Below are 27,432 nucleotides of genomic sequence, written 5' to 3' on the forward strand. Positions count from 1 at the left end.
TTCTGTGCCTCTCCATCACCTCCTTCTCTTCACACCCTTTATTGACGAGGAATACATTTGAGCTTATATTACATAATGTAGAGAACAATCTAGAAACTCATTATTGGATTGAATTTTTTTTAACAATGAATTTTAAAGTGAACTAATTTGCTCTCACTCGTTGTGATGAGGATAATCTCTCAGTTGGAATGTATGTACAGTAGAGATAAAGAGCACTTAAGCCATGGAGGCTGGTTATTCCATTCTCTTCTATGAATAGTGAATATTTATAGACCAAGAGAACAATAGGCCGAAAATGTACTTGAGTTTTTCTTACAGACTGTGCATCATCAGACTGTTGACTTGCAATAAAATAGTGACATATGTCAGGCATGTCAGGAAAGTTTGGATTAATTTGGATTGTTTACAGGAGTTAATACTGTTGGTCCTACTCTTTATACTTGCCCTTTTCCCATGTCCTTTAATGCGATTTCCTGTGTTACAGAGGAAGCACCACTAAGTTATATTTAAGAGTAATTTATTTGTTATTGATTCTTTATTACATTCTCACAAGGTATCTTGAGATGTTAAGATTTTTTTTTATATCTTTTATAATACGGGGCATGCTTGTAAAAAAGTAAAACATGAGGAAAAAAGAGGAAAGTTAACGATACCCAGCTTTCCCAATAATAACCTCAACAATGAGATGTCTTTTGAGAACAGACATTAAGCAGTGGAGGTCCACTCCCCCAGGTATGAGGCTTTAAGGGTTGGTTTTGTTTGGTTTTTTTGTTTTCCTTTTCAGTAGAGGTCACAGCTTTGCCCCAGATTTTCCATTCATAGTCTTCTACATCATTCCCTTGAAACCAGCACCAATCATCGGCTACGTCTCTGGGCCCTGGAAAACAAGTCAAATTCTCAGGTCTGCATAGGGATGAATGTGCAGCCTGACCAGTGGAGGTGACCACCAGTGACAACTTGGTGGAAATGGAGAGGCTGAATCTTCTCCTTCGGGAGGTGGCTGTGTTCTTCTCTGAGATCTCCCTTCATGCCTGTTCCCAGCCTTGCTCTCGATTAGCCTCCATGCTAGTGTGTATCACAGCCTCCAGCAACACACCCAGTGAAAGAGCAGACAGATGGACAAATGGAGACTGTCAGCCTTAGATCTCTCTTTCATTAAAACGCCCACACAACTCAACAGGGGGAGAGATCGGAAAGTGATTATTTTCTCATTGACATTCTTACCTCATTCCCAAAAGCACTTGGCACAGAAGGAGCTTATGAGAATAAGCATAATACAATAGGGCAGACCAGGAGATGGCAAACTTTTCTCTTTCTTTTGGCAAAGAACCAGACAGAAAATATTTGAGGTTTTGTCATACAGTCTGTCACAACTATTCAACTCCACCAGTGTCGCATAAATTAGCTGACCCCTGCTGTAGAACATTGTACTACCATAGATTCATACGGTTGAACTGAACACGCTTTCAGATTTCTGGAAATTACTTTGTATTTAGCTTATCCAAATAATACGTTATGGTATTATTGTGTCACATAGATCACTGTGGAATAACTCTTTTAAATTCCAGAATAGACATTATGAAACCCGGTAAAATAAGCATCGTGTTGTAGTATACCAAATGGTAAGATAAAATTGAACTTGAGGAATGAAGATTGCATTTAATGGTTAATGGCTTTGTGCCAATATTAATGGGTTTTTTTTTCTTTTCTTCTGGGCTACATTTTTCTTTTCAGTTTCCATTCTCTGGAAGCTTCACGTTCTCCATCCTTTGTCCTCAATTCATGAGAATTCTCCTCATACTATTACAGGTCCAATCTTTCCAGCTCATTTACAACCCATCCTGTTTGTCCTGCTTTGGAACCCCTGCAATCACTGATAGAAGAGGCCCTGTGACGTCTTGCCATGGTCCATCTGTCTGTGACCACCAGTGCTTTGGGAGGAACCATTGTCTGGGATGTCTCTCTGTCTCAAATTTGGCCAGCCTAGTTGATCCAGGGTCTTCTTACTGCCCTCAGCTGGCTTCTCCACCTGCCACTTTTACCTGTGGTGATAATGTCCTACTACCGGGTCACAGTTTTCCAAGGCAGTACCGGTAGTCAATTTTGGCCATGCGCTAAAGCTGAGATTTCTGTTTACGTCATTTTTCTGATGAAAGTTGGAAAGTGAGCTTACCACTTCATCAGATGTGATATTGGAAAATGGAGAAGTTGAATTTGCACCTTATTTTAAAATGGAACACATTTAAAGATCCATTGCTACTGCCTCTTCCCACATACTTTTACATCACTGCTTTGCCATACATGATACAAATTGTGGCTTATGTTCTGTCACTCTAATTTCATTTGGTAGTCTACTTTAAATGCATGACCACCAACTTCAGGTGGGAGCCAGGCCCCTCCATGTAAGAGGCAGCCCAGGTGCGGAGGAGTACTGCCCCAAGTTCCAGATCCAGAGTCCTGAGGCTGGGACGAGGGGAGGCTGCAGAGTGGAGTGATTACCACGGACCTGAGTCAGGCCAGGCTGTGCCCCTGACCCGTGTGAGCTCACCTTGTTCAGCCCTGTTCTTGCACCGTAGTTATTGTGAGGTTGAACCATGGCAAACCACACTGGACACTCAGCACAGTGGCTGGCATGTGGGAAACACTGAGTACCTGACAGCTGTTTTTGTAGTCCTTGTCACCATCACCATCATCGAGAAATCGTCACAGCTCAAAGTCAGGAGCACGATAAGGCCTCTTGTTTCCATTTTGTAGGAATAACCAGTCTTGAAAAAACGTAACCCAGTTGACTTTTTTTTTTTTGCGGTATGTGGTCCTCTCACTGTTGTGGCCTCTCCCGTTGCCGAGCACAGGCTCTAGATGCACAGGCTCAGCGGCCATGGCTCACGGGCCCAGCCGCTCCGCGGCATGTGGATCTTCCCGGACTGGGGCACGAACCCGCGTCCCCTGCATCGGCAGGCGGACTCTCAACCACTGTGCCACCAGGGAAGCCCGAGTGCTTTTTTTTTTTTTTTTTTGATTCTGTATATTTCAATTTACAGTCATGCTTTAGATCATCAAAAAATATTTATAACACTGCTGAAGATTGATCCTGCCCTCCCACCTCCCTTTATTCCCCCATCCTAGGTAACAGAGGTTTAAATTCTTGACCTAAGAGCTAAGAGTAGTAACATACTTGCAGGTGTTTAATGTTTAAGCGTATTTTGGAATTTGGAAGTAGATATGTTCAAATATCATATAAGGGCAGAATCCTAACATAAAACTACTCTATCTAGTTCAAAAAATGAATGTTTATCAAGAGAAAGAGAATAGTGACAAATATCACTGACTTCTGTACAAATGAACATTGGAGTTATCACCTAAACCTCCAAACTATAGAAATATGATAGATGTTTTTAAGGGTATTTGAAAGTTTACCAGAATAAGCACGATACAAGAAAAGATTTGTTTTCTTTTATTGTTGTTCTTAAAACCTGTTACTGTCATTACCAGATTTCTCCATTCCACTCAGTGCTGGGTATTGGAACAAAATAGCCATTGGAGATGCATCTTTTTATTCAGTGGCTACCTGAAAATCAGAGGCCCTTGTGCGGTCTTCCCAAGGCATTCTTTGTTGTCTATTACTAATATGTCACCTGGGAAGTCATTTTTCCTTGTGCTGCATCTGAACCTAATGCAGATCCTTCTCATGTTCGGTGTAGTACACGGTTCGGTTGCACTGCTCTGCTTGGCTTTTGATCTGGGCCTGGCAGGAGTTTTTTCACATCCTTAAATAATTTGTTTTATTCCTTGCCTTCACACGGCAATTACATTTTCACAAGTCACACTCTTTAATAAGAAAATGACTTACCTACCCCTCTGATGTTTATACCTTAGCTGGAAGACTAACTGAATTTATTAATGGAAGAATTTTAGATAGTTGCATAATGGAAAAAAGGAATTGTCAGACATCAGTAACAGCTTTATTTATTTTTCTTGATTGTATGCTTTATGATTCTCAGCAAGATTTTATAGTCTGTATTATTATTTGCTTTTACTCAGAATAATTGTCACCTTTTGAGTGATAAGCTTAATTTTTAACACATTTTACTATTTCTTTTAACTTAATGATTTATACACTCATAAAAGCAACTCATTACCACTTAGCCTTGCAATGCTTCTGATTGTTTTAAACTCTTAAAAAGACATTTTTGTAACTCCTGAAGGCATTCTGTCATTATTTCCATTGAGAATGTGACATTTCTATTTAAAGGAGCACACCCTTTCCATATTGTTTGAAGAAAACCATGAAATACGTAATTAGGATGCCCAAGACTAAAAGCAGCTAAAACAAGTTCCTCTAAACAGAAAACCCAATGGAAATGCTTATTGTATTGGAAAATACAAAGGAGACTGAAGTGATTGATTGCCAGATTCTCTAGGTGGTTCACTCTAAGTACAAAGCCCAAGGAGCCTATAAAGGAGTGATAAATGCAACATGGGGAGAATCAATCCCCTCATTAAAAAAGAAAACAAAACTAAACTAAAATGCCTTACTTTTACACATGCTTTGCCTAAAGAGGCAGCATGGAGTATTAGAAAGAAAACGAGTTTGTCATACAAGCGTTAACGTTTCTATATTTACATTATTACACATCAAAATGTTGACAATAGGGTCTTCAAACTTTTTTCTCACCTAAAATATAATCAGAATAAATGAAATAATATATATGGTACATGGGGCTGTTCAGGAAGGCAAGTGCTGTATAAATGCACTTGAAACACATGGTGTTTCAAGTCAACATTCTGAAATTTAACTCCTGAACTTACCCGTTCATTGTTTCCCTGACCATGATTTCCCACCTTTGTGCATCCTACTAGTTGCCCAAGCCAAAATTCTTGGGGTTTTCTTGTTGCCTCTCTGTCTTGCTCATTAATATTACATTCAACCCATCAATAAATCCTGTCAACTTTTGTTTCAAAATATGTCTAGAATCTGACCACTTCTCAGTGCCTTCACTGCTATCACCCTGGTCCAAGCCATTCTCTCTCACCTAGATTATTGCCATAGCCTCCAACTAGTTGGCCTGCTTCTACCCTAGTGCCAGTGGTCAAGAATATTCTCAGTACAGTGACTACCATGATTCTTAAAAATGTAAATCAGATCCTGTCTTTCTCGTACTTAAAATTTTTCAGTGGCTCCTTATTTCTCACAAGTAAAAGTCATAACTTCTATAATGGCTGAAAAGGTTTGACATGCTCTGTCCCCATTATTTTTCTGGTTTCTTCTTGAATTCATTTCTTCCTATGAAACGAATACTGTGGCTGACTCCTTCATCTCTTGCAAGTCTTTGCTTAATTGCCACCTTCTCAATGAGGCGTACTCTGTCCACCATGTTTAGAATTGCAACCCTCTTCTTGTCCACGCACCTTATATTGCAGATACCCCTCACCAGACTATCTTTTTTTTCCCTCTCTGGAAAGGCAACGTTTTGTGTGTGTGTGTCTGTTTTGCTAACTGATGTATGCCAAAGAGCCTAGAATAGTGTCCGGAAAATACAGAGAAGATGGAAGTTATTGATTGCTATATGCTTTAAGTGATTGCCTGTAAGCACAATGCCCAAAGAGACTAAAAAGAGAAGGCAATAATACATATTTGTTGAATGAATGAGCAATCAGTGACAGTGTTTTACCAAGGGCCTCATTGCTAAGGTTGGAAAAGTTACCAAGAATACTTTGAGGAAGCAAAATGTTAGGGGGAGTGTCCTGTAGTATCCTTGATGCTCCTGTACTTTGTGTGTCTCATAGGCAGAGGCCAGGAATCTGAGTAGCATGACCAGTTGCAGTCAGCAGCCACATTTATAGCTGTGTGTTGGAAATAGAAACTGGTCTTAAAAGCTGACAAGGTATTTAGAGACAAGCAGAATAAATTTGTAAGGGCAGGAAGGTGCATTTAGAAAGGAAAAGCCTACAGGAAATGATAACGTATTTGATATTTAATTTATCGATCATTCATTTGTTCCAAAAAATATGCTGAGGGTTTCCCTGGTGGCACAGTGGTTGAGAGTCCGCCTGCCGATGCAGGGGACACGGGTTCGTGCCCCGGTCCGGGAAGATCCCAGATGCCACGGGGTGGCTGGGCCCGTGGGCCATGGCCGCTGGGCCTGCGCGTCTGGAGCCTGTGCTCTGCAACAGGAGAGGCCACAACAGTGAGAGGCCCGCATACAGCAAAAAAAAAAAAAATATATATATATATATATATATATATATATATATATATATATATATATGCTGAGTATGGAGAATAAAAATAGAAGTAAACCCAGTAGCTACCTTGAAGAGCTTGGTTTTCTCCACTTTCAGTCCATCCCCCCAGCTCTGAGAGAATGATCCTTCTAAACACGGATATGCCTCTCACCTGCCAAGAAACTTTCCTGCTCTTAGGACTTGTCCTGGCGGGAGCCAAGACTATGCTGATGGATGGCTTGATAAAGTTCTCTAAATGTATAGTGATTTTTTACATGGAAATCATCTATTCTACATCTACGAAGGATGAGCGACAGAAAATGTATTTCAACTGTAGCATGAAGGCTATGAAAGAGATGTAGGGAATATTTGGCAGACAGTGAGATGATTTGGGGGACAGGTTACAGAAGCTCCTAAGATGGACACTTTTCTTTTTAACTTCATTCTGCTTGAGCAGTTTATACCAGCATTTCTCAAAATAGCTTCTAGCATCATATACGTCATTAAGTAAGGTTACTCTAAATAAAGATCCTGCATTTCAGAAGCACTAGGTTTAGAGAAGTTAAATATATTTTTCTTTACTGAGGGACTTCACAAAACCTTTACTGTGCTCTAAGCAGCCTTTTGAGTTTTTTTTTATTATTATTATTATTGGAGTAAAATTGCTTTACAGTGTTGTGTTAGTTTCTGCTGTATAATGAAGTGAATCAGCTATATGTATATCTATATCCCCTCCCTCTTGGACCTCCCTCCCACCCCACCCCCATCCCATCCATCTAGGTCATCACAGAACACCGAGCTGAGCTCCCTGTGCTACACAGCAGGTTCCCACTAGCTATCTATTTTACTCATGGTAGTGTATTTATGTCAAACCTAACCTCACAATTTGTCCCACCCTCCCCTTCCCCACCATGTCCACATGTCCGTTCTCTACGTCTGCATCTCTATTCCTGTCCTGCAAATAGGTTCATCTGTACCATTTTTCCAGATTCCACATATATGAGTTAATACATAGTATTTGTTTTTGTCTTTCTGGCTTATTACACTCTGTATGACAGTCTCTAGATCCATCCACATCTCTACAATTGACCAATTTCATTCCTTTTTATGGCTGAGTAATATTCCATTGTATATATGTACCACATCTTCTTTATCCATTCATCTATCTTTGGACATTTAGGTTGTTTCCATGTCCTAGCTATTGAGTTTTTAAATGGGGTATATAGTAAGTGGCATTTCTCAAATTTATTTGAATTTGGAAACTTTTTTAGGGCCTTCTTGCAGGATCAGTGTTATGATAGCATGTTTTGGGAAGTACTGACTTGGAGATATCAGGGCTGGTGGCTAAGTGAATTTTGAGGGTGCATTCTTGAGCAGTGTTTAAACACTTCCTTGCTGCCATATATGTACCTTCAAAAACAATAGCCACCACCACAGCATCAACAAAATAATTTTCATATTATTATCCCTATAGCAATACCACCTGAAAAAGTGAGAGGTACAGCCTTGGACCAGATTCCTGGAGCCTTGGTTTTCATCAGATTGAGGCTGTAATTAGAAATTTGGATGTGGGTATTTGATGCAATGACTGTGACTGCTAAGGTTCATGATGGGATGAGGATACTGCATGGCCATCCATCAAATGCCATAGGTTGGGGAAGTGAGTATTACCTTGAGTAACTGATTCATCTCTATATGAAGTGACAGTTTTCCAAGTGAAACCAAAGTGACATGGCATGTATCTCTGCACATGTAGTGCTCCCTGTAACTGGAGAGAGCTAAAAATTGTATCTTTATTTGCTTCACTGTTGATTTAAAAAGAAGGTGCTTGACAGAGTACCTCTATGCCTTACCTGAGTGGAAAGCGAGCTGTCCTTCCCACAGAACATAGGTCCTTTCATGGAAACTTCTTGTAGGAAGGCTGGAGGACAGAGAAAAGGCTTCCTGGAGCTTCATGATAAGCTAGTGTGTGACTGTTTGATAATAAATGGTTGTACTTTTGGCAGAATTTCATGTAAAGCCTGCTTTCATTTTTGTGTCCTGTCTGGCTCTGATTGCCAGAGGCCAGCAGTATTTACAGAAGGATGGCAACTTTCGATGGCCAAATTGGCCTAGTCAGTTTGTGACCCAGCCCCCTGGCATTTGGTATTAAAAAGCGATTAACTGGGAAGAACATTTATTAACATCAGCCTCCCTGGCATGGCCTTGAAAACTGTCTCCATTCCAAGGCACCATAATCTCTTTTGATGTGGGTGACTTTGGCCAGTGAACTGAACTGAAAACTCTAGTTTTCTGCCTGTTACAGATTTGGGTGCTCACTCGGACTGTGTCTTTGCTTGGGGAATAAGTCAATGCCAAGACTTGTTGGAGAAACACTTTCACCCTTTGTTTTTCTGTCTAGAAGATTTTTTTCTTTTACCTTGTAAGAATGTCCCAAGGGAAAATGACTCTTAATCAGTGATACATGGTCAAATTCTTGCTTTTATGTCAAGCCTTACATAGATCATATTATGCTGCTTCTCTCTTAGCTACATGTTAGAGATTTATGCTGTTGCTGTTTGGTGGAAAGCAGGCCTAATGAAAAAATGATAATAGGTGTTGGAATGTCTGAATTTGGAAAATTACAAGTATTTGATACTATTTTAAAACTTAGAGCCTTTGTCTCCATCCTTTGTTACATTCATTAGTCCATTAAATTTGCCCTTTTAGCTGTGGTAGTTAGGCTGTTCAGTTAAAGGTAAGGGAAGATGCACAGTTAAAGGAAAGGGAAGAGCATTACTTAATCATGTCAGTTACTTGTAAAAAAGAACTTTTAACAACTTTGATAAAAAAAGATGATCCGGGCTTCCCTGGTGGCGCAGTTGTTGAGAGTCTGCCTGCCGATGCAGGGGACATGGGTTCGTGCCCTGGTCCGGGAAGATCCCACATGCCACGGAGCAGCTAGGCCCGTGAGCCATGGCCGCTGGGCCTGCGTGTCCAGAGCCTGTGCTCCGCAGCGGGAGAGACCACAACAGTGAGAGGCCCGCGTACCGCAAAAAAAAAAAAAAAAAAAAAAAAAGATGATCCACTAGGCTTTTATCACCATATGTTTCAGAAGCAGGAAAATGGGTCTTATCCAATGAGATCCAACCTATTTTGATTATAGAAGATATTTTAATTTTGGATGAGCACATTGATGGAAAACAGGAATCAAATCCATTATTCATAGCAGTTACTTCAGAAGCTCAATTGGACAAGTAAAAATCCCTGTTTTTAGCTGTTAAGAGAGAAGCTTACTAAATTTATTATTACTTTTGTATCTTGTAACCTTGAAGTAAGCCAAACATCTCTCTGTAATTTGTTTGATAAAGTAGGATGAATTATAGTCTTTAAGAAATGCTGCTCTAAAATATTTTCATCTTTACTGTGTGAAACTATGTGGGATTTTTGTGGTTCCTTCTCCTTATTCATTTTAGATTACAGAGGGAAGGGACTGTCCTCTGTGTGACAATCCCAAGTGGGTAGATGAACCATACTTCTGAGTGAGTGTGACTCATGGTGTGAAAAAGTAAACATCTTGTCTCTTTCTTAACAGAAAATAAGTCTATAGCATCCTGCTTTGGAAGGTTTTGGCAAAGGGACATCTTAGAAATATTTAAGCGGTAGTCATAGGTAGAAGACCACTTCTGCCAAGTGTGTATATTTTCACAGGAACAAAACTATTTATGAAAATGCATCTAATTTATCCTCTGCCTCTTGTTTCCTCATCATCAAAGCTAAATTCACACATGACTTCACTTGCATGTTTAAATCCATCCTGGTTCTTAATTGAATTCTTACAGAGGGAAAAAATTGGTTAATTGCAGCAGCCTCCCTCCCACCTAAGGTCACTTTATTAAGGTATAGTTCTTTTTTTTTTAAGATTTTTTTTGATGTGGACCACTTTTAAAGTCTTTATTGAATTTGTTACAATACTGCTTCTGTTTTATGTTTTGGTATTTTGACCACGAGGCATGTGGGATCTTAGCTCCCCGACCAGGGATCGAACCCACACCCCCTGCACTGGAGGGCAGTCTTAATCACTGCACCACCAGGGAAGTCCCAAGTTATAGTTTTTAACCAGGGATTCGGCTGCATTACCTGTGTCATCTTTGTTTCACTAGCCAGAGCTGGAAGCGGGGAGTATGATGGAAGACCTGGACTGCTAGGTGGTGGCCTTTTCCCCTCTCTGCTCTGGACAGGCTCTGGGCACAAGACTGAACTTCTGCTGACACAGGACCCCTGTCCAGTGTACCACTGATTCTTCTCTGGACAGGGCCTCCCCTGAAGGCAGAGGTATCTAATGGGCGTTCTGATGCCTCCCCTCAGCTCCTCCTTTCTCCTGAGTCCACCCAGATAGCTTTGGTCTCAACACAAATGAACACATAGCTCTTAGAGCTACACTACTGTTTTGATTTTCCAAATCCACCCTCCTGAGTGAATCCCTGATATAAATATGAATATCACAGATGCTACAAAAGTAAGTGGTTATCAGAGAAAGACAAATATTGTATGATTTCTCTTATATGTGGAATCTAAAAATATAACATACTAGTGGTTACCAGTGGGGAGAGGGAAGAGGGAGGGGCTATCGAGAGGTAGGGGGCTAAGAAGTACAAACTTTTATGTATAAAATAAGCTACAAGGATATACTGTACAACACAGGGAATATAGTCAATATTTTATAACTAAATGGAGTGTAACCTTTCAAAATTATGAATCACTATACTGTATACCTGTAACTTATATAATACTGACCAGCAACTATACTTCAATTAAAAAATAAATTTAAAGTTTTTTAAAGGTTAAAAAAAAAGGAACGAGTAAGTGGTTATCACAGTATTACATTCCTGCAAGATTTAGACATAAACAGTTGAATATTAAAAATGGATTTTAGAGCAATAAGCTCCAGAGCATGTGTAGATTTAAAATTTAGAAGGCTTTTGTCCACTCAGCTTATTCATTACGCCACTGTGGTCACTAGAATATGAATGTTCTGTTATTTTCCTTAATAAGAGGGTGATTTCATCACAGTATTTGATTTCTTATGTCAAAAATAATCATTATCCCCCCTCAAGTCTTCTTAAATATAATTTTGACTTACAATTCAGTAACTAAGATCAAATAAATTATGTCTTCCCCCGTTGTGGCTGTGGACATGGACATGTCCGCTCTTCCAGAGGCTGGTTGTCAGAGTGAGTAGGTGGGCCACCTGCAACCATTTATTGAAACAGAATAATTGACAAAGAACACATGTTCCATGCAGCATATCCTGCTGCATCCCTGCAGATTGTAGAATACTCGTGTCGGCGTTTGTCTGGCAAAGGGACTCAGGGGTGAGATTTCTGGTCTAGCTCAGCAGTGCCTTACTCGGTAACCTCCAAATTGCTGGGTCTTATCTGCTCTTTGGGTTTCTGCTACAAAACTAAGAGGCAGCAAAGGGCTGAAATCAGCCTCCCCACGCACACAGTTGACCTTGCCTTGGGATCTCAAAGCCACATGGACTGTGGGGAAAGGACAGGCGTTGGGGTGAATCAGACCTCAGTTTGAAACCCTTGTTTCTCACTAGTTGGATCAACTTAGATAAGTGTCTTAAGCCCTCTGAGCTTCAATTTCCTCATCTATAAACTGGGGATAATTACCTACATTGTAATATTATCATGAAATGTCAGTGGGACAGTCTCAGTCAAATGTCTGGCATATGGTATGTGCTTGAGAGATGCTTGTTTTTCCTTTACTCTCTAGCATTTGCAGCTTACCAGGTGACTTTTATTTCCCCCTCTGCATGAGTCTCTCCCATAGCACGTGTGTAATAATTTACACGTTGAACATGACCTTAGAAGAGATCTTGTCTTGCCCCTACCTTTCATCTCTCTAGTCTTCCTCACTTTTTTTTTTTAAATACATGTTTCTAGTGCTTTTTCCATTTTTGTTCAGAACCACAGAGAGAGAGGAAGAAAGTTCATTCTCTACTTCTCCCATGTCTCCATAAATTCCTGTAATAATTTCATTCTAATCAGGAAAAGTTTTATTGAACAACATTTTTCTAATTTACTTAATTCCCTTAACTCCTTACTAGTACTTGATTATTAAAATGAATGGTGACATTCACAGAAAAATAGACAAAATGAAAAGGCAGAGGACTTTGTACCAGATGAAGGAACAAGATAAAACCCTAGAAAAACAACTAAATGAAGTGGAGGTAGACAACCTTCCAGAAAAAGAATTCAGAATAATGATAGTGAAGATGATCCAGGACCTTGGAAGAAAAATGGAGGTAAAGATCGAGAAGATGCAAGAAATGTTTAACAAAGACCTAGAAGAATTAAAGAACAAACAAACAGAGATGAACAATACAATAACTGAAATGAAAAATACACTTGAAGGAATCAATAGCAGAATAACTGAGGCAGAAGAACGGATAAGTGACCTGGAAGACAGAATGGTGGAATCCACTGCTGTGGAACAGAATAAAGGAAAAAGAATGAAAAGAAATGAAGACAGCCTAAGAGACCTCTGGGACAACATTAAACACAACAACATTCACATTATAGGGTTCCCAGAAGGAGAAGAGAGAGAGAAAGGACCAGAGAAAATATTTGAAGAGATTACAGTCGAAAACTTACCTAACATGGGAAAGGAAAGAGCCACCCAAGTCCAGGAAGTGCAGAGAGTCCCAGGCAGGATAAACCCAAGGAGAAACACGCCGAGACATGTAGTAATCAAACTGACAAAAATTATAGACAAAGAAAAATTATTGAAAGCAACAAGGGAAAAACGACAAATAACAAACAAGAGAACTCCCATAAGGTTAACAGCTGATTTCTCAGCAGAAAATATACAAGCCAGAAGGGAGTGGCAAGATATATTTAAAGTGATGAAAGGGAAGAAACTACAACCAAGATTACTCTACCTGGCAAGGATCTCATTCAGATTCGACGGAGAAATCAAAAGATTTACAGACAAGCAAAAGCTAAGAGAATTCAGCACCACCAAACCAGCTCTACAACAAATGCTAAAGGAACTTCTCTAAGTGGGAAACACAAGAGAAGAAAAGAACCTACAAAAACAAACCCATAACAATTAAGAAAATGGTAATAGGAACATACATATCAATAATTACCTTAAACGTGAATGGATTAAATGCTCCAACCAAAAGACACAGGCTCACTGAATGGATACAAAAACAAGACCCATATGTATGCTGTTTACAAGAGACCCACTTCAGACCTAGGGACACATACAGACTGAAAGTGAGGGGATGGAAAAAGATATTCCATGCAAATGGAAATCAAAAGAAAGCTGGAGTAGCAATACTCATATCAGATAAAATAGACTTTAAAATAAAGAATGTTACAAGAGACAAGGAAGGACACTACATAATGATAGAGGGATCAATCCAAGAAGAAGATATAACAATTACAAATATATATGCACCCAACGTAGGAGCACCTCAATACATAAGGCAACTGCTAACAGCTATAAAAGTGGAAATTGATAGTAACACAATAATAGTGGGGGACTTTAACACCTCACTTACACCAATGGACAGATCATCCAGACAGAAAATTGATAAGGAAACACAGCTTTAAATGATACAATAGACCAGATAGATTTAATTGATATTTGTAGGACATTCCATCCAAAAACAGCAGATTACACTTTCTTCTCAAGTGCACACGGAACATTCTCCAGTATAGATCACATCTTGGGTTACAAATCAAGCCTTGGTAAATTTAAGAAAATTGAAATCACATCAACATCTTTTCCGACCACAACGCTATGAGATTAGAGATCAATTACAGGGAAAAAATGTAAAATAAATGGTGTTTTTTGCACTAGACTGATATTTTCCAATCTTGCCTCCTCTAAAGTGCCTTTTAAAAGATTTTTGCTTTTATTTTTCTTTAAACATTTAAAACACACCCTGAATGTGACACATATTTCCAAATAAAGTTATGAAATAGTTCATTCTCACTTGAGTAAAACAATATGAGAGCTTCCCTCTTCACCTGGTTTGATCCTGAAACAACATAATTGTGTGCTCTTGTGAAGATAAGAAGTTTCAATACCAGGATCTATTGTTGGCAGGAAGATTTAGACTCTTGATTAAAAACAAATCAAACAAAAAACTCTGCAAAAAAATGAAGTCCACAACCAAGGACCAGAAATCCAAAGTGTCGTTTTATGAATGCTCTTATTTTAATCTCCCTTCGGCTCTGTGTTCATTAGTGCATCTGGCAAAGCTCCTCAGTGAAGAAAGCTTGGCGTGGGAAAAGCAGTGTTTAAATTGGCTCAGAGAAGATAGAGTGTACAAATCTACTTTTGTCTCCGAGGAGGTATAATTTCTTCATTCATTTCCCCTTTAAAAATTTTTTCCATGTGCACTTATGAGTAAATTTTAGGGCACATGAAAATGAGGAAGTGATATCACCAGCTTGAACCAAGGAGTGTGTGGGTTGGCAGCCATGCTCTTGAGATCCTGAACCAAAGCTATTTTCTCTCCCAACTTGGCTTATTTCGTTGATTTCAGACCAGGGAAGAAAAAAGCTGCAAGTGGTACCTTTCCATGCTTACGTGTGAGATGCGAATTGTGTTTATGTCATGGGTGGACTGTCCTTCAGCCTCTCGTAGTGTGGCACTGTGGCCACTGGGCCTAACATAGGGTCCCGGTTGACTATATAATCATCAAGGAATTTGGCACTTGCGACTGAGGCTCTGAGAATCAGCTTTCAATTTTTCTTCTTCTCTCTACCCTTGAGACCAACCCAAGATTCCTCTTGCCTCCTGCGTTACTGAAATGGAGTTCAGATTCTAGATCTTGTTGGAATCATTAAGAAGTGGTCTGTTGCGTTTCATATTGTAAGAGCAGTAAAAATTCAAAACTTTCTCCTCTCCAACTGCTGAGAGATTGGTCTCAATATCATTTGCCAGATAAAAGCTCTCTTAGATTGGTATTTGTCTTTACTGTTTTTATACAACATTTAGAATTTTCTATAATTTCAGTGACCTCAAAAAAGGGTGGTTCACCCAAGGGCTGAAACTTAATGGAAATACAACAATGCAAGGATGGGACCAAGTCAGGAGTGGTCTGGAGCCAGCTCCTAATAGCTCACAAAAGCCAGTGTTCTGACCCTTCTTTAGAATCCACATCTCTGCTTCCATCTGCACCGCATGCTCTTCCACTGTGGTCTATTAGTCAGAGCCCTGGCAGCATACACAGTGCACAGCCCATGGGGTGACTGAAGAGTTTATGAAGGGACCTTTGCAGCGATGTGGGCAGAGTGGAGCTAACATGCCAAGGGACACCTACCAGATGGCCTGAAGGGTCAGAGGAGGGAACTGTCACCAACACCAGGTGAGAGCTGTGACCATGGAGAGGATCCCCAGACAGGAGCTGTGCCTGGAGACAGGCAAACTGAGCCACTGTCAGACAGATGTGAAGCAGGGAGGGGCTGTAAAATTCAAAGGAAAATATAGACAATAGTGAAGGTCAAGTAGACAGGAGGGCAACCCAGGGCGGGGGAAAGAAGTTCAAGGTACATTTGTGCAGAGCTTAGACAGAATCCCATTGGCCCAAACAGCCAAGCTCTTTCTCTCTCTCTACTTCTGGCTTGCCCCTTCCCATGCTGGTCTTGAGTTAGTGTTCTGAGACCAGTTCTCCATCCATTTCATGCAGTCTGTATTACCATCATTTGGGAGCATCTAAGGGCTTGTGTAGGTTCAGAGCTCATGATGTTTTAAATAAACCTGAGCCTCTGATTTGCTCAAGTGGAGACTCACCGATGCATTTCCTCTGGACAGTAATAGGGGTTTGGGGCTTCAAAAAATTCTTAAAATATACAGAAGCAGCACAGGGAGAGCCCAGGTTCCGTTCTGCAGGAAGGAGACCTGAAGTCCTGTGCAGCCTTGAGGAAAGTTTCTCACAGAAATAACACAGTACAACTGCTGATTTGCAGTTGCAGCTATTGTGAAGAACCCAAAGGTCTCAGGCATTTGAGTTTACAGCAAGGATAATAATATTCAGCTCCACAGAATTGTTGTGAAGATTAAACAGAATTTTTTAAGCTGGCATAAGTTTGGGTTGCCTGCTACAGGGTGGCAATTTGGGAGTCACTTAGCAAGAGAATGAGCCTAGCTCACTGCCCGGCACTCCCAGCTGAGTAACTGGGATTCAGATCAAGAGATGAGGCAGTACTGTGCAGTCAGATAAAGCAATGGGGATTTAAATTGATTAAATAACTTGCCTTCCTCAGTTAAAAAGAATTTCCATCATAATAATAACAGTGATAAATTAGTGACTATTTTAATACATTGAAATATTCACAAAATTAAAATTGAACTTCAATAATGTGAAAGATGTCACTTTTCCTAAGCAGAAATGTCCCACGACCTTGCGAGACCAAGTAGTAGTTAGTAGCAATGAATGCAATTAGAGAGACATAGAAGCTATGCATGTATCCTGATTAAAAGTACCTCACTGCTGTCGGTCAGCTCTGTCAGACCCTTGTGAGGTACTTTGGATGTTCAAGGACTTCTCACCCCAAATTAACACTGCAAATACTGTGTTTCAGAGTGTTACCAAAAGTACAAGTTTTCCTTAGTGAGAAGTCTCTAAAATGAACCTCAGTGATGTATATGCAACTTCCATCACTAATCTTTCTTATTGCAACACAGTTTGCTGAATGCCAATTATGTATGTGCCAGGTATCTGGATAAATCTAAGTGAGACGGTGACTCCCATCAAGGAAGGCATAGTCTAGTGGAGGAAGTAGACCCAAAAACAGATGAGAAAAGAGGGCCTGGGAAGTATGCAGCCCTGCCAGTTGTCAGCTTGGAAATGCCTTATTCCCAGGGCTGAAGAGGGAGCTCTACTGTCATCAGCTTCCCTGAAATTGACAAATTAGATGCAGACAGCTAGAGTCTAGAGCTGCCAAATACATCCTTAGGATTTAAATATAACCGTGCTCTACGCAGAACTGTAAGAACATGCTGAATGCGCTGTATTCTTTATCTGAAACCTGTTTAGAGGTGAGAGAAAATATGATGATGGGAATGATGGTAATAATTACTATAATGAGACCTGTTCTCTGCTGTTCTGGAAGGAAGTAGCCTGCAGTAGATGTTGTCTGGGTTGAATGGGACAGGGAGGCATCCTCTTCTCATGACCACTCATCCACACACTGCTGGCCACGTGCACATGCGTGTATCTGTGTGTGTGTGTGTGTGTATCTGTCTGTGTGCTTGTGTATGTGTCCTCACCTATGACTTGTTCTTTGAAAAGGAAGCTGGGAGTAGGAAGGGGATGGGATAAACCAGAAGCGACCAGGCTAGACTCAGATTCTGGAGCTGGTGCTCCTCTGAGGTAATTTATGTTTCTGAGAAGCTCACTGCTTTTCCATTAGCGGCTCTCAGCTGCGTGACTGTGCTGATGGTGGCCGCGTGATTCTCTGGGCGCCCTAAGAGGTATGTTAAGGGATTTTTCTCTCTTTGCAGCTCAGGGGAATGCTTTTCTGTATCCTCCCGAGCCAGGAAAAAAGTCAAGACTAACACCTATCAGAGTGAATCTATCACACATTTTTCCTACAGATGCAATAGGTATCAGTAACCTCTTTTTTGTTTTTGATCATCAAATTAAAACTCAGAGAAGTAAATTAATTTGTCTGAAGTTGCACAGGTAATCAGACAAATAATGTGTATTGTTATTATTGGCTGCATTATTAGCTGTTTTAATTCTCATGTCTTTTCACCCCCTAGTGTATTTGGAATCAATTTCCATTTGCCTCTTTTCCTAGAAATGAATGCACTCTGTGTACTTTGGAAAATGCCACACATTTTCTCTTTTTCCCACACTCTTATTTTGTTTGTGTTTCATCTGTATCTGTTAGGGTGAAATAAGCTATAAATTATTTAGCCAACTTTGTCACATCTGTGATCCACAGGACACAAAATTGGATTCTCTCCCAGTCTTTCTCATTCTAGGAAAGTCAGCCATGTTCATGACATATTTTTTCCCTAACTTTACAACTTTCTGCTTGGCTGATCAACTTGCAGTTTAAAGAACTATATTCTTGAATATTTTCTATCTCTCTTGACTGAATGGGGAGGAGAAAAGATTATCATCAGGTTAATTTGAGACTCAAGAATTTTTTTCATGAATGTTATTTTTCTTGAGATAAATAGTGAAACTTCATTGAGTTTGGGCACTGTGCCACTGTCTTCAGTTGCATGTTTTGAAAACAAAGTAAAACACCGCATAAGACAGCCCCTGTGGTAGCAATGTGGAGTGGTAGGCTCTAAGCTCACAACTCCAATGACATAGACTTTCTCTCTGATCAAGAAACCTTTGTGTTGATCCAGCTGCGCTGAGCTGTGAGCCTCACTTACCTCATTTAATAGTTGACACAGGGAAGGGCTAATTTCATTCCTGCTCAAGGTGACTAATGGTAGCAGGGCCACAACTGGAACATGGACATCAGCTGCTGGACACTGACTTGCTTTTCTTTCTATGCGTGTGGGACCCTTTATTCCATCCTTGTTGCCTGTAGGTAAAAGTCAGCTCCACACAGAGCATACAACACCCTGATGGTTTGTCACCTGCCAACATGTCCAGGGTTATTCCCTGCTTTGTACATTCTGTATCTTCTGCCCGAATGTGCCTCACTGTGACCCCCTCCCCCTCCCCAAGCCCACCACATCTACCTTGTGAGCATTCATTCAATTTTCAACCCCAGATTGTCCCCCCTCCACCAGGAAGCCCTCTCTGTCCTCTCCCCTTCTCACACCCAGTTTTCTCTCTCACATGGCACATTTATTCATTTATTGATTTATTCAACAAATATTTCTAAACACTCACTAAGTGCCAGGCACTGAGCTGAGCACAAACCACGTGCCACTGAACACAACTGAGCAGCTCCTGTCCTCATGGAGCTTACAGTCTGCTGGAGACGTTAATTAAAGACAGTGAGCACACAGATAAATACGTAATCACAACTGGGATGAGGGCCAGGAAGGGAATAAAGGCCGTGCCTGGAGCCTGCAGCCCCATCTCCGCACCTCTAGCAGCGGCGGCAGCTCTCGGGACCACCTGCTGCAGGGGCTCCGGGACTGGGGAGGGAGGAGCCCGAGGGCGCCTCTGTGCTCCCCGGACACCGGCTCCTCCCAACCTACTGGCTCCCCAGCTCGGGCTTCTGCTGAGTAAAGGCCGGAAACATACGACACCACAGTGAGGAAGGGCCTTCGGTCAGGCAGCAAGGGGTGACACTGGGGGTGTGAAGGCGACGCCTCTTTCAGATCCGCAGTGAGGGCTGATCTCCAATAACCGCAATGAGGTGGGGAGGCGCCTCACGGGGTAAAACACGATCCAGGGACCTGGATGGTGACCTGATCAGAATTCTCTTAACCCCTGCCCTTGCCTCCATGCTTAGGATTAATTAATAGGGGGTATTACATTCTCTTTACAAATCTTTAAATTCTTGGACTGAAATATACTGTAAACTGAAAGAAAAATCTAAATTACAAAGATAGCTTGCAGTTTTTAAATATAATGAACTTGTTACTTCTCACCTGTTTTATTCCTTCAATTTAAGTGGGTCATAGAAAATACATTATTGTATCCATTTGAGTTGAAGGCTTGTTATGCAAAATATTTTTCTTCTTCTTTCATCTTTTAATTCTAAAGAGTGTGGTTACTCTAGGTAAAAAATGAGATCATTACTTACATTCCCTTACTTTTAAAGGAAATTGTCCAAATCACATTTGTTCATATGGAATTGCTCTTAGAAACTTTGTTATTCAATATTTTGTAGTCAGCAAAACAAAGATTTTAATAAAATCCAGGTGACAAATGTCTCAAGATGTTTGAAATCTTTTACTTTGTCTACTTAAAATATTAGTAGTTGTATTAGGGAATCTTATTTATGTTTTAGAAATTCTTTTGTTTAGTCTTTCACAATTATTAAAAGTAATAGGCTATTTAAAATGTTTATAAGAAAAAATTTAAAACTGTAACATGGAAAGTTCTATTTGGTTTTTCCCTTAAACTTTTTTTAAAAAGAAAAAAGTAATACCATCCAATACATTTAGGTTTGTTTTAAATAGAAATTCCTTCAAATACATCTATTTGGAAATACACACTAGCTTTTACAGTGCCCATTACAACATATTATTAGTAATAAATAGAAATATTTTATGTTAACTATACGTGACAAAAATCTTTACAAATTAATATATACAGTGTAAGAGAAAGGTGTTCTGTCAGTTTAATGATTTATTGTAATGAATTTTGATTCCAAAAAATTTCATGGAATAAATGCTTGCTTACTGGCTTATTTGGAAAGATGCTAAAAACACCTCAGCTCAAATGATCTCCCTCATTGATGCCCCACGTTTCACCATTTGCATTTAATTTTCTTCGTGCTAAGCTTTGCCTCTCCTGGTGGGCTTTGTGTGGGTTTTTTTTTCTTCTTCTTCTTCTTTGTTTTTGTTTGTTTTGCTTTTAATGTGTTCTGTTTCTGAGAGGACAGTAATTCTCCATGATGCCTTAGTGAGCTTGATCCCACCCAGCTGCTTTGCTCCCAGGAATGAGTTGCCTGGGGGCACAGGGACTCTAAAAGGAGCCAGACCAAGAAGCAGGATGGCTGTAGGGCCAGCCCAGAATAAAGAGTAATGGTCACTGATCATGTTAGGCAAATAGCAGATGTTCTGGGTGGCAAATGTGTGTCAGGGGTACATGCGAATATTTCCATGAGCCAGAGGTTTTAGCCTGAGGGCTTTCTCTGATGAATTCAGCACACTAATCAAAAGGTTTACATTGGTCTAATTTATTCATTCCTTCAATGAGAAGTTGAAAATGAAAGAGATGGTTAAATGCTGACTGAAGTGGAATTAAACCCAGATTAATTTGTCCTCCACTATTGTGTGTTTCAGAGATTGGAGCACAGGGAAGTTTTGGTGGGCTTGTTGTTCCTGGTTTTCCCGTTCATCCCAGCCAGCAACCTCTTCTTCAGGGTGGGTTTCGTGGTGGCCGAGAGAGTGCTATACATGCCTAGGTAATTACTGCTCCTGGATTCCTCTTTACCAGACCAACACTGATGGCTCCAGAGAGACCGTTCTTTGTGTGTATGACACATCTTTGCGGTGTTTATTACCCCAGCTTTAAAAACAGCCAAAGAGGAAGTTGGATGAGAATATTGACCAGAGTATATTCAGAATTTTAGCAGCAATCATTTACCACGACTTCTTTGTTCAAGTATCTGTGTTTATTAAACATAATTATAGTAACTTTCTAGAAATATTTGTTGATTTGGATAAAATTATTAACTGTGTTAAGTAGCATGATTTTAATTAACTTCTATCTTCTTTCTCTCTCTTTCTTTGTTCTTTAATTTAAAAATAGGAACAATCTGAAGGAAACTTGTCCTTGAGAAAAAAATTGGTTAAAATTATAAAGGGCATTCAGACTTGTATGATTACATAATGCCACTTAGCTCTGAATATTTGAATCGTGCTGAAGCTTGTCTGTTCTCTAGTCTTATTCAAATGTCAGCATTCCAAGGCCTGTTTCTTTTCAAAAGCCTGAAAATGTCCCTGAAATGGTTCTGCCGTTTATCCATTGTGTGACCTTGAGTAGCACATGAAGATTTTTTTTTTTTGCACCCATGTTTTCTCATTTTTAAAATAAGGATTTTATTAAGCTTCCTAAGATTAAGTAATTTGATGAATTTTACATAAGAATGAACTTTTCTCTTTTAAAAAAATTTTTAAGACCTTTTTATTTTATTATTATTATTTTTTTTGGCCACACCACACAGCATGTGGGATCTTAGTTCACCAACCAGGGATCGAACCCATGCCCCCTGCATTGGAAGGCAGAGTCTTAACCACTGGACCACCGGGGAAGTCCCAAGAATGAACTTTTCTAAAAGGCAACAAAATAAATACAGTAAACCAAAATATTATCAGGAAATTATTCATTTTTATTTCTTCATTTTGAGTTAGAAATTTAAGTTAATTTTCAACTTAATTTAAATGAGATTAATTTAAGTATTAAATAGTAAAATTTATTTCATTTATGGATATTGAGTTAGAAATTTTAAAATGCATATAATTAGAAATGAATTTCATAACCTTCGATTTCCCCCCAGAGTAAGTACCTAACAGCTTTCTTAAGACTTAACAGCATCTTGTTTTGACTTGGTTAAGGAGAGGGTGGCCCTTAATATTCTTTATGTGTCTACAGCACAGTTTGGGAAGGAGATTATTTCTTGATAAAAACTATTTGATGAGGACAAAAATACGAAATTTCTTTGCGTTCTATATTGACTTAAAATAACAGGCTTATGAAGCTTGCCAGTACTGAGGAATATGGAGGGCAAAGGAGGACCTCAGTGTCTGTTCCAGACGTGTTTTTGCTTAGAGCAGCTGAGAGTGGCTTCAGTCAGGTTTTGTCTGTAGGACTCCTGATTCCAAGTGGAATCTGTATTTATTCTTCACTTAACAGATATTCACAGAGCGTCTGTCCCAGGCATGCTCTACTACAATCTGAGGCTGCAAAAATAAGTGAATCTCAGGTTTTTTCCCCTCAAAGAGTTTATTAACTGCTGATTAAAAACAAAATAGTGTCTTCCACTCTAATCGTTTAACAGAGCTGGATATTCTTTAAAATAGTATCATACTCAGTAAACATTAATTGTATCAAAATTTTATTGAACCTTTATTATAGGTCAGTCACTATGCTAAGCATGTTATATTTATCAGTTAATGCATGCTGTATGTGGTGGTTCACAGCATGTTCCTGCAGTCAGAGTGTGACATGAGTGTGATGTCACAAAGCCTCTGTTTCCTCATCTGTGTCAAATGAAGATAATAGCACCCAACTCAGTGAGATTTTAATGGCATTAAATGAGATGGCCATTTATAAAAATGTTTTGTATAAAAAACTTATAAAATGCTTTATATTGTACATGTTCAATAAATAGCAAGTGTTATCGCTGATATCAGCTTTCTGATGTAGCTAATACCATTATAGCCATTTTACAGAAATAAAGCCTGGGCTCTGAGAGGTTAAATAACTTGCCCAAGTGACATAGCTAGTAAGTGGCAAAGCAGTGGCATAGAGATCCTTGTCTGCTGACAGATCTGGCACCTTCCAGGTTATATTGCTTCTCTGATAGTAACGTCTCCTCAATTGAAAAAGGTGAAGAAAATACGAACACAGGAAAGTACTTTCAGCTCAACTCCATTTGGAAATCAGCGCAGGATACTTTCAAGAGTCCTGAGATCTGAATCCACAGCACTTGGTGTTCTGAGTGCATGTGTGGTAAGATTTTCTAATCCAAATACAAGAGAAAATGTTTTGAGGACCTAAAGGGCTGGAATTTTAAACAAGAGGTTAAATTTCATTCTTCTGGAAGAGAGCCTCAGGTAAACATTATAGAAGCCCATAATATTGTCGTCAACCATTTGTGAGCTGTCTTATGTAAAGTCAGGGATTTCTGTCGCCCGGGTAGGTGTGTCCTCCAAACACCCAGAGAATCATGCCAGCTCGGGCTCTTCCTGTGCTGCCGTATCTTCAATAGAACTTTCTGTGACTCCATTTCTTTTCTCTAAAACAGACAAAGTCATGCCCTGCCCTTTTTCCACTAGGAGTAAGCTGATTTGGATTAAAATAAAAGTTTGAAATATAAAGAAAACATCAGTATTACCAAGAGCAAGTGCTTGCCTCTCAGACCCCATTTGGATTTTGCTGCATTTGGCAAACTTGGTGCAGAGTCACCCAAAATCAATTTCGGGAAACCGGTCTTCATCAAAAAGATGGCTGCCCTTTTCTCTCCACGTTCCCGCATCTGTGCATCGTCGTGCTGATGTCAAGCACCCATCATTTTCCGAGGGTTTGTCTTTACTGCGCAGCGTCTCCTGGATTCGTATCCATATCATCACTGCGCCCAGCCAGGCCTCTTTCCCCCTCCAGAGCCGCGGTCTTGGCAGATGCCAAGGCCATGTGACTAGGAAGTGGAAGTGTCTCCTGCCCCGTATAGGTGGTCCTGGAGGCTGAGGAAGAGGGCACGTCACTAGTCCAGGTACACAGCTCTGAGCACAAACCTGAGAGTTTAACTCAAATTTGGGGGAACTGGGGTTGGAGGAAGCCGAGGAGTCTTTGAGAGAGCCATTGTACCTCTCACAAACCCCAGCCTTCCTTCACAGTCATTGTTGTAAGTAGCACCATAAGGGAGCTGTTTTTCTTTGTTTGTTTATTTTTTTAATTAATTTATTTATTTATTTATTTTTATTTTTATTTTTGGCTATGTTGGGTCTTCGTTTCTGTGCAAGGGCTTTCTCTAGCTGTGGCAAGCGGGGGCCACTCTTCATCGCGGTGCGCAGGCCTATCGCGGCCTCTCTTGTTGCGGAGCACAGGCTCCAGATGCGCAGGCTCAGTAGTTGTGGCTCACGGGCCCGGTTGCTCCGCGGCATGTGGGATCTTCCCAGACCAGGGCTTGAACCCGTGTCCCCTGCATTGGCAGGCGGACTCTCAACCACTGCGCCACCAGGGAAGCCCCAAGGGAGCCGTTTTAATTATGGTGCTGGATTCCATTGTTATCTAAAATTGTGCAGCTGAGTCAGAAATCAAAACCTATGTGGGGAAACTTCTGTGCTGTGGCTTTAGAGAGTTTCTAATGACTTCATCGGAGGCAGTTTATACATGCTGACAGTTTTCATGAAAATGGGGACTTTTCTCCAAAAAAGATTTTACTCAGCAGAGACCAGCCTCCCCCATCTCAGTGGAGAATGGTAGACAGTTGGGTAAGGAGCTGCTGGAATCTTCCTCAGGGCTGCAGAGAATGTTGCAGACGCTGCAGGCATTCCTTGGAAGGTGCCAGAGCTCCAGGTGATGCCTGGTGCATTTGATAAACCTACACGCTGGCGTCCACGATGCTGAAGGATGTGTCCAAGCCTTTTATACACACGGGAATCTTCTCTGCATGGAAGATTCTCTTCTCTCCTTCCATTATTGACCTTGACAAGAAAGAGCCATTCTCCATAGCATTCGTACCCAAGTGCTTTGAGGAAAACATGTACTCTGTGGCTTTCTTGAAAATTCAAATCATCATCTTTATGCAGAAAATCCATGTTGTCTCGAAAACGTCAGCAAACAAGAGGAAGATGAAATAGAAAGCTCAGTTGGTAGGTGAACTTCCTACTCATTAAATATTCAAGGTAAGGAGCAAGTTTCCAGCCTTGGGATCCCATCCATGAACACTACAGAGGTCACGTCCACCCTCACCGAAGCCCAGGCGAGTTTCCTATATTTTTGGTATTAAAATATCCCAGGGAGCTGGTTTGGCCATTTTACAAGAAAAGCCCAGAACGAGTCGGACCAACAGTGCTCTTTCATCCTCTGCCTTTCTGCCTGACAACGAACAAGCCACTTAAATCTTCTAGCTTCTGTTCTCCCTCCATCCTAACCTAGCACAGACCCAAAATATCACCTGCCTCTCACTTGCACTTTGAAATCTGTAGATAAAAGGGACAGAAATGGGCAATTTATTTGGCACTGCATGGCTTTAGGGTCAGAGTTTTACCACCAAAAGAAATTGGAATAATCTTTTCTTCTGGTGATAAATGCCAATTTTATGGATGTCTTTTTTGAACAGGCAGGAGAGTTTGGGGCTTAAATCATTCTTTCACAGAAGTTTTGATCTCTTATTCTTATCTCAAGAGAAGCGTATAATTTAATGGCTACTTTTTTGTATTTTATAAAAACCACATTAGAATGCTTCAAAGGACTAAAATTTCTTAGAATCGATGAAGCAGAAATAGTTGTTGAGAGCTCTCCAATAAAGTTGTAGAATGTGATCAGAGATCCATTCACATGCCAGATTAAGGGTGATTTATTCGCTTCAGTGCCAAAGAGCAAATTCCTAAACTACTTTAAGAAAACATGAATGAGTGCAGAGGGGAAAAGAATGGACAGAAGTAAGTGAAGGCAGAACCAATAATGTGGATGGAACTGATCAAGAAAAATTGGAATCACAGAAGAAGTTAGACCACCTGTGTTTGAGGGAAGAAAGAAAATTTTTAAATTGCCCTACTCTTAGAAAGAGATGCCATTTGTTTTGTATAGTTCCTAAGCTAATGGACACATCAGACATGGAGAAATGGAAGACAAGTGACTCTTTTCCATATTCAATTTTGAGAAATACCTTCAAATCACACCTATTAATTCTAAATGGAATTTTTAATCTTACAGAGGCTGCTATTGAAACAGTACTGCAGTATTTATTCCTCAGGATGCAAAGTGAGAAATGTCACCTCTGAAAGAACACTACCCCCAGTTATCTGACACTGGGGATCCCTACTGATGAGCCATCTATGCATATGCTCCTTCAGAGCTGCTGGAAGAGAGTGATGATTATTTGGGAGCGAATCAAAGTTTTGCCAAATACTCAAATCATCAGAGAAATCATTTGATATCAATAAAACCTTACTTTAGCAAATCCAGTAGAAGGAGAACTGACCTGGGAATCAACACAGCCCAGTCTGTCCTGTGCTGCCTGGCTGTCCTGGGGGAATCACTTTTGTATCTGTAAAACCTGAGTGTTGGCCTTGCCCGGTAATCCCCTAATGTTGCTTAGATCTTCGTGCCACAGTTGTCTCTGGACTGGCCAAACTGGGGGGTGAGGAGAGAAAGAAAGATAATGCAGTGAGTTTTTCATAAAGTTAAATCAATTCATTTAAAAAATTATGAAATTATATGTTTCCTATATTTTTGGTATTAAAATATCCTTTCTCGGGCTTCCCTGGTGGCGCAGTGGTTAAGAATCCGCCTGCCAAGGCAGGGAACAGGGGTTCGAGCCCTGGTCTGGGAGGATCCCACGTGCCGTGGAGCAACTAGGCCCGTGCGCCACAACTACTGAGTCTGTGCTCTGGAGCTCAAGAGCCGCAACTACAGAAGCCCACGCGCCTAGAGCTTGTGCTCCACAGCGGGAGAGGCCACCACAGTGAGAGGCCCGCGCACCACAGCGGAGAGCGGCCCCCACTCACCGCAACCGGGGAAGGCCCGCGCGCAGCAAGGAAGACCCAACACAGCCAAAACTAAAAAATAAATAAAATAAAAATAAATAAATTTAAAATATCCTTTCTCTTCCTGCATGATGAGAGCAGGAGGGGATATACAGCCCTCCATTAGTT

At 40.4% G+C, this 27,432-nt stretch overlaps 1 protein-coding gene across 6 annotated transcripts in view; it reads left to right on the forward strand.

The window, feature by feature from the left end:
- TMTC1 (transmembrane O-mannosyltransferase targeting cadherins 1) overlaps positions 1 to 27,432 on the forward strand; it is a 263,316-nt gene that overhangs the window by 149,771 nt on the left and 86,113 nt on the right. For 4 of the 6 annotated variants that reach the window (XR_013830478.1, XM_079936645.1, XM_079936649.1 and 1 more), the window contains one exon: positions 21,172 to 21,293. The exons of 1 other annotated variant lie outside the window; for it this stretch is intronic. Coding sequence is in view for 4 of the 5 variants with exons in the window: in XM_079936645.1 (XP_079792771.1) it covers positions 21,172 to 21,293 (122 nt within the window). In the remaining variant the exon portion in view is untranslated. The remainder of the gene's footprint in view (positions 1 to 21,171; positions 21,294 to 27,432) is intronic. One more of the 6 variants, XM_079936646.1, reaches the window with a different exon arrangement.

Source organism: Stenella coeruleoalba, assembly GCF_951394435.1.
Source record: "Stenella coeruleoalba genome assembly, chromosome: 11".
Lineage (NCBI taxonomy): Eukaryota > Metazoa > Chordata > Mammalia > Artiodactyla > Delphinidae > Stenella > Stenella coeruleoalba.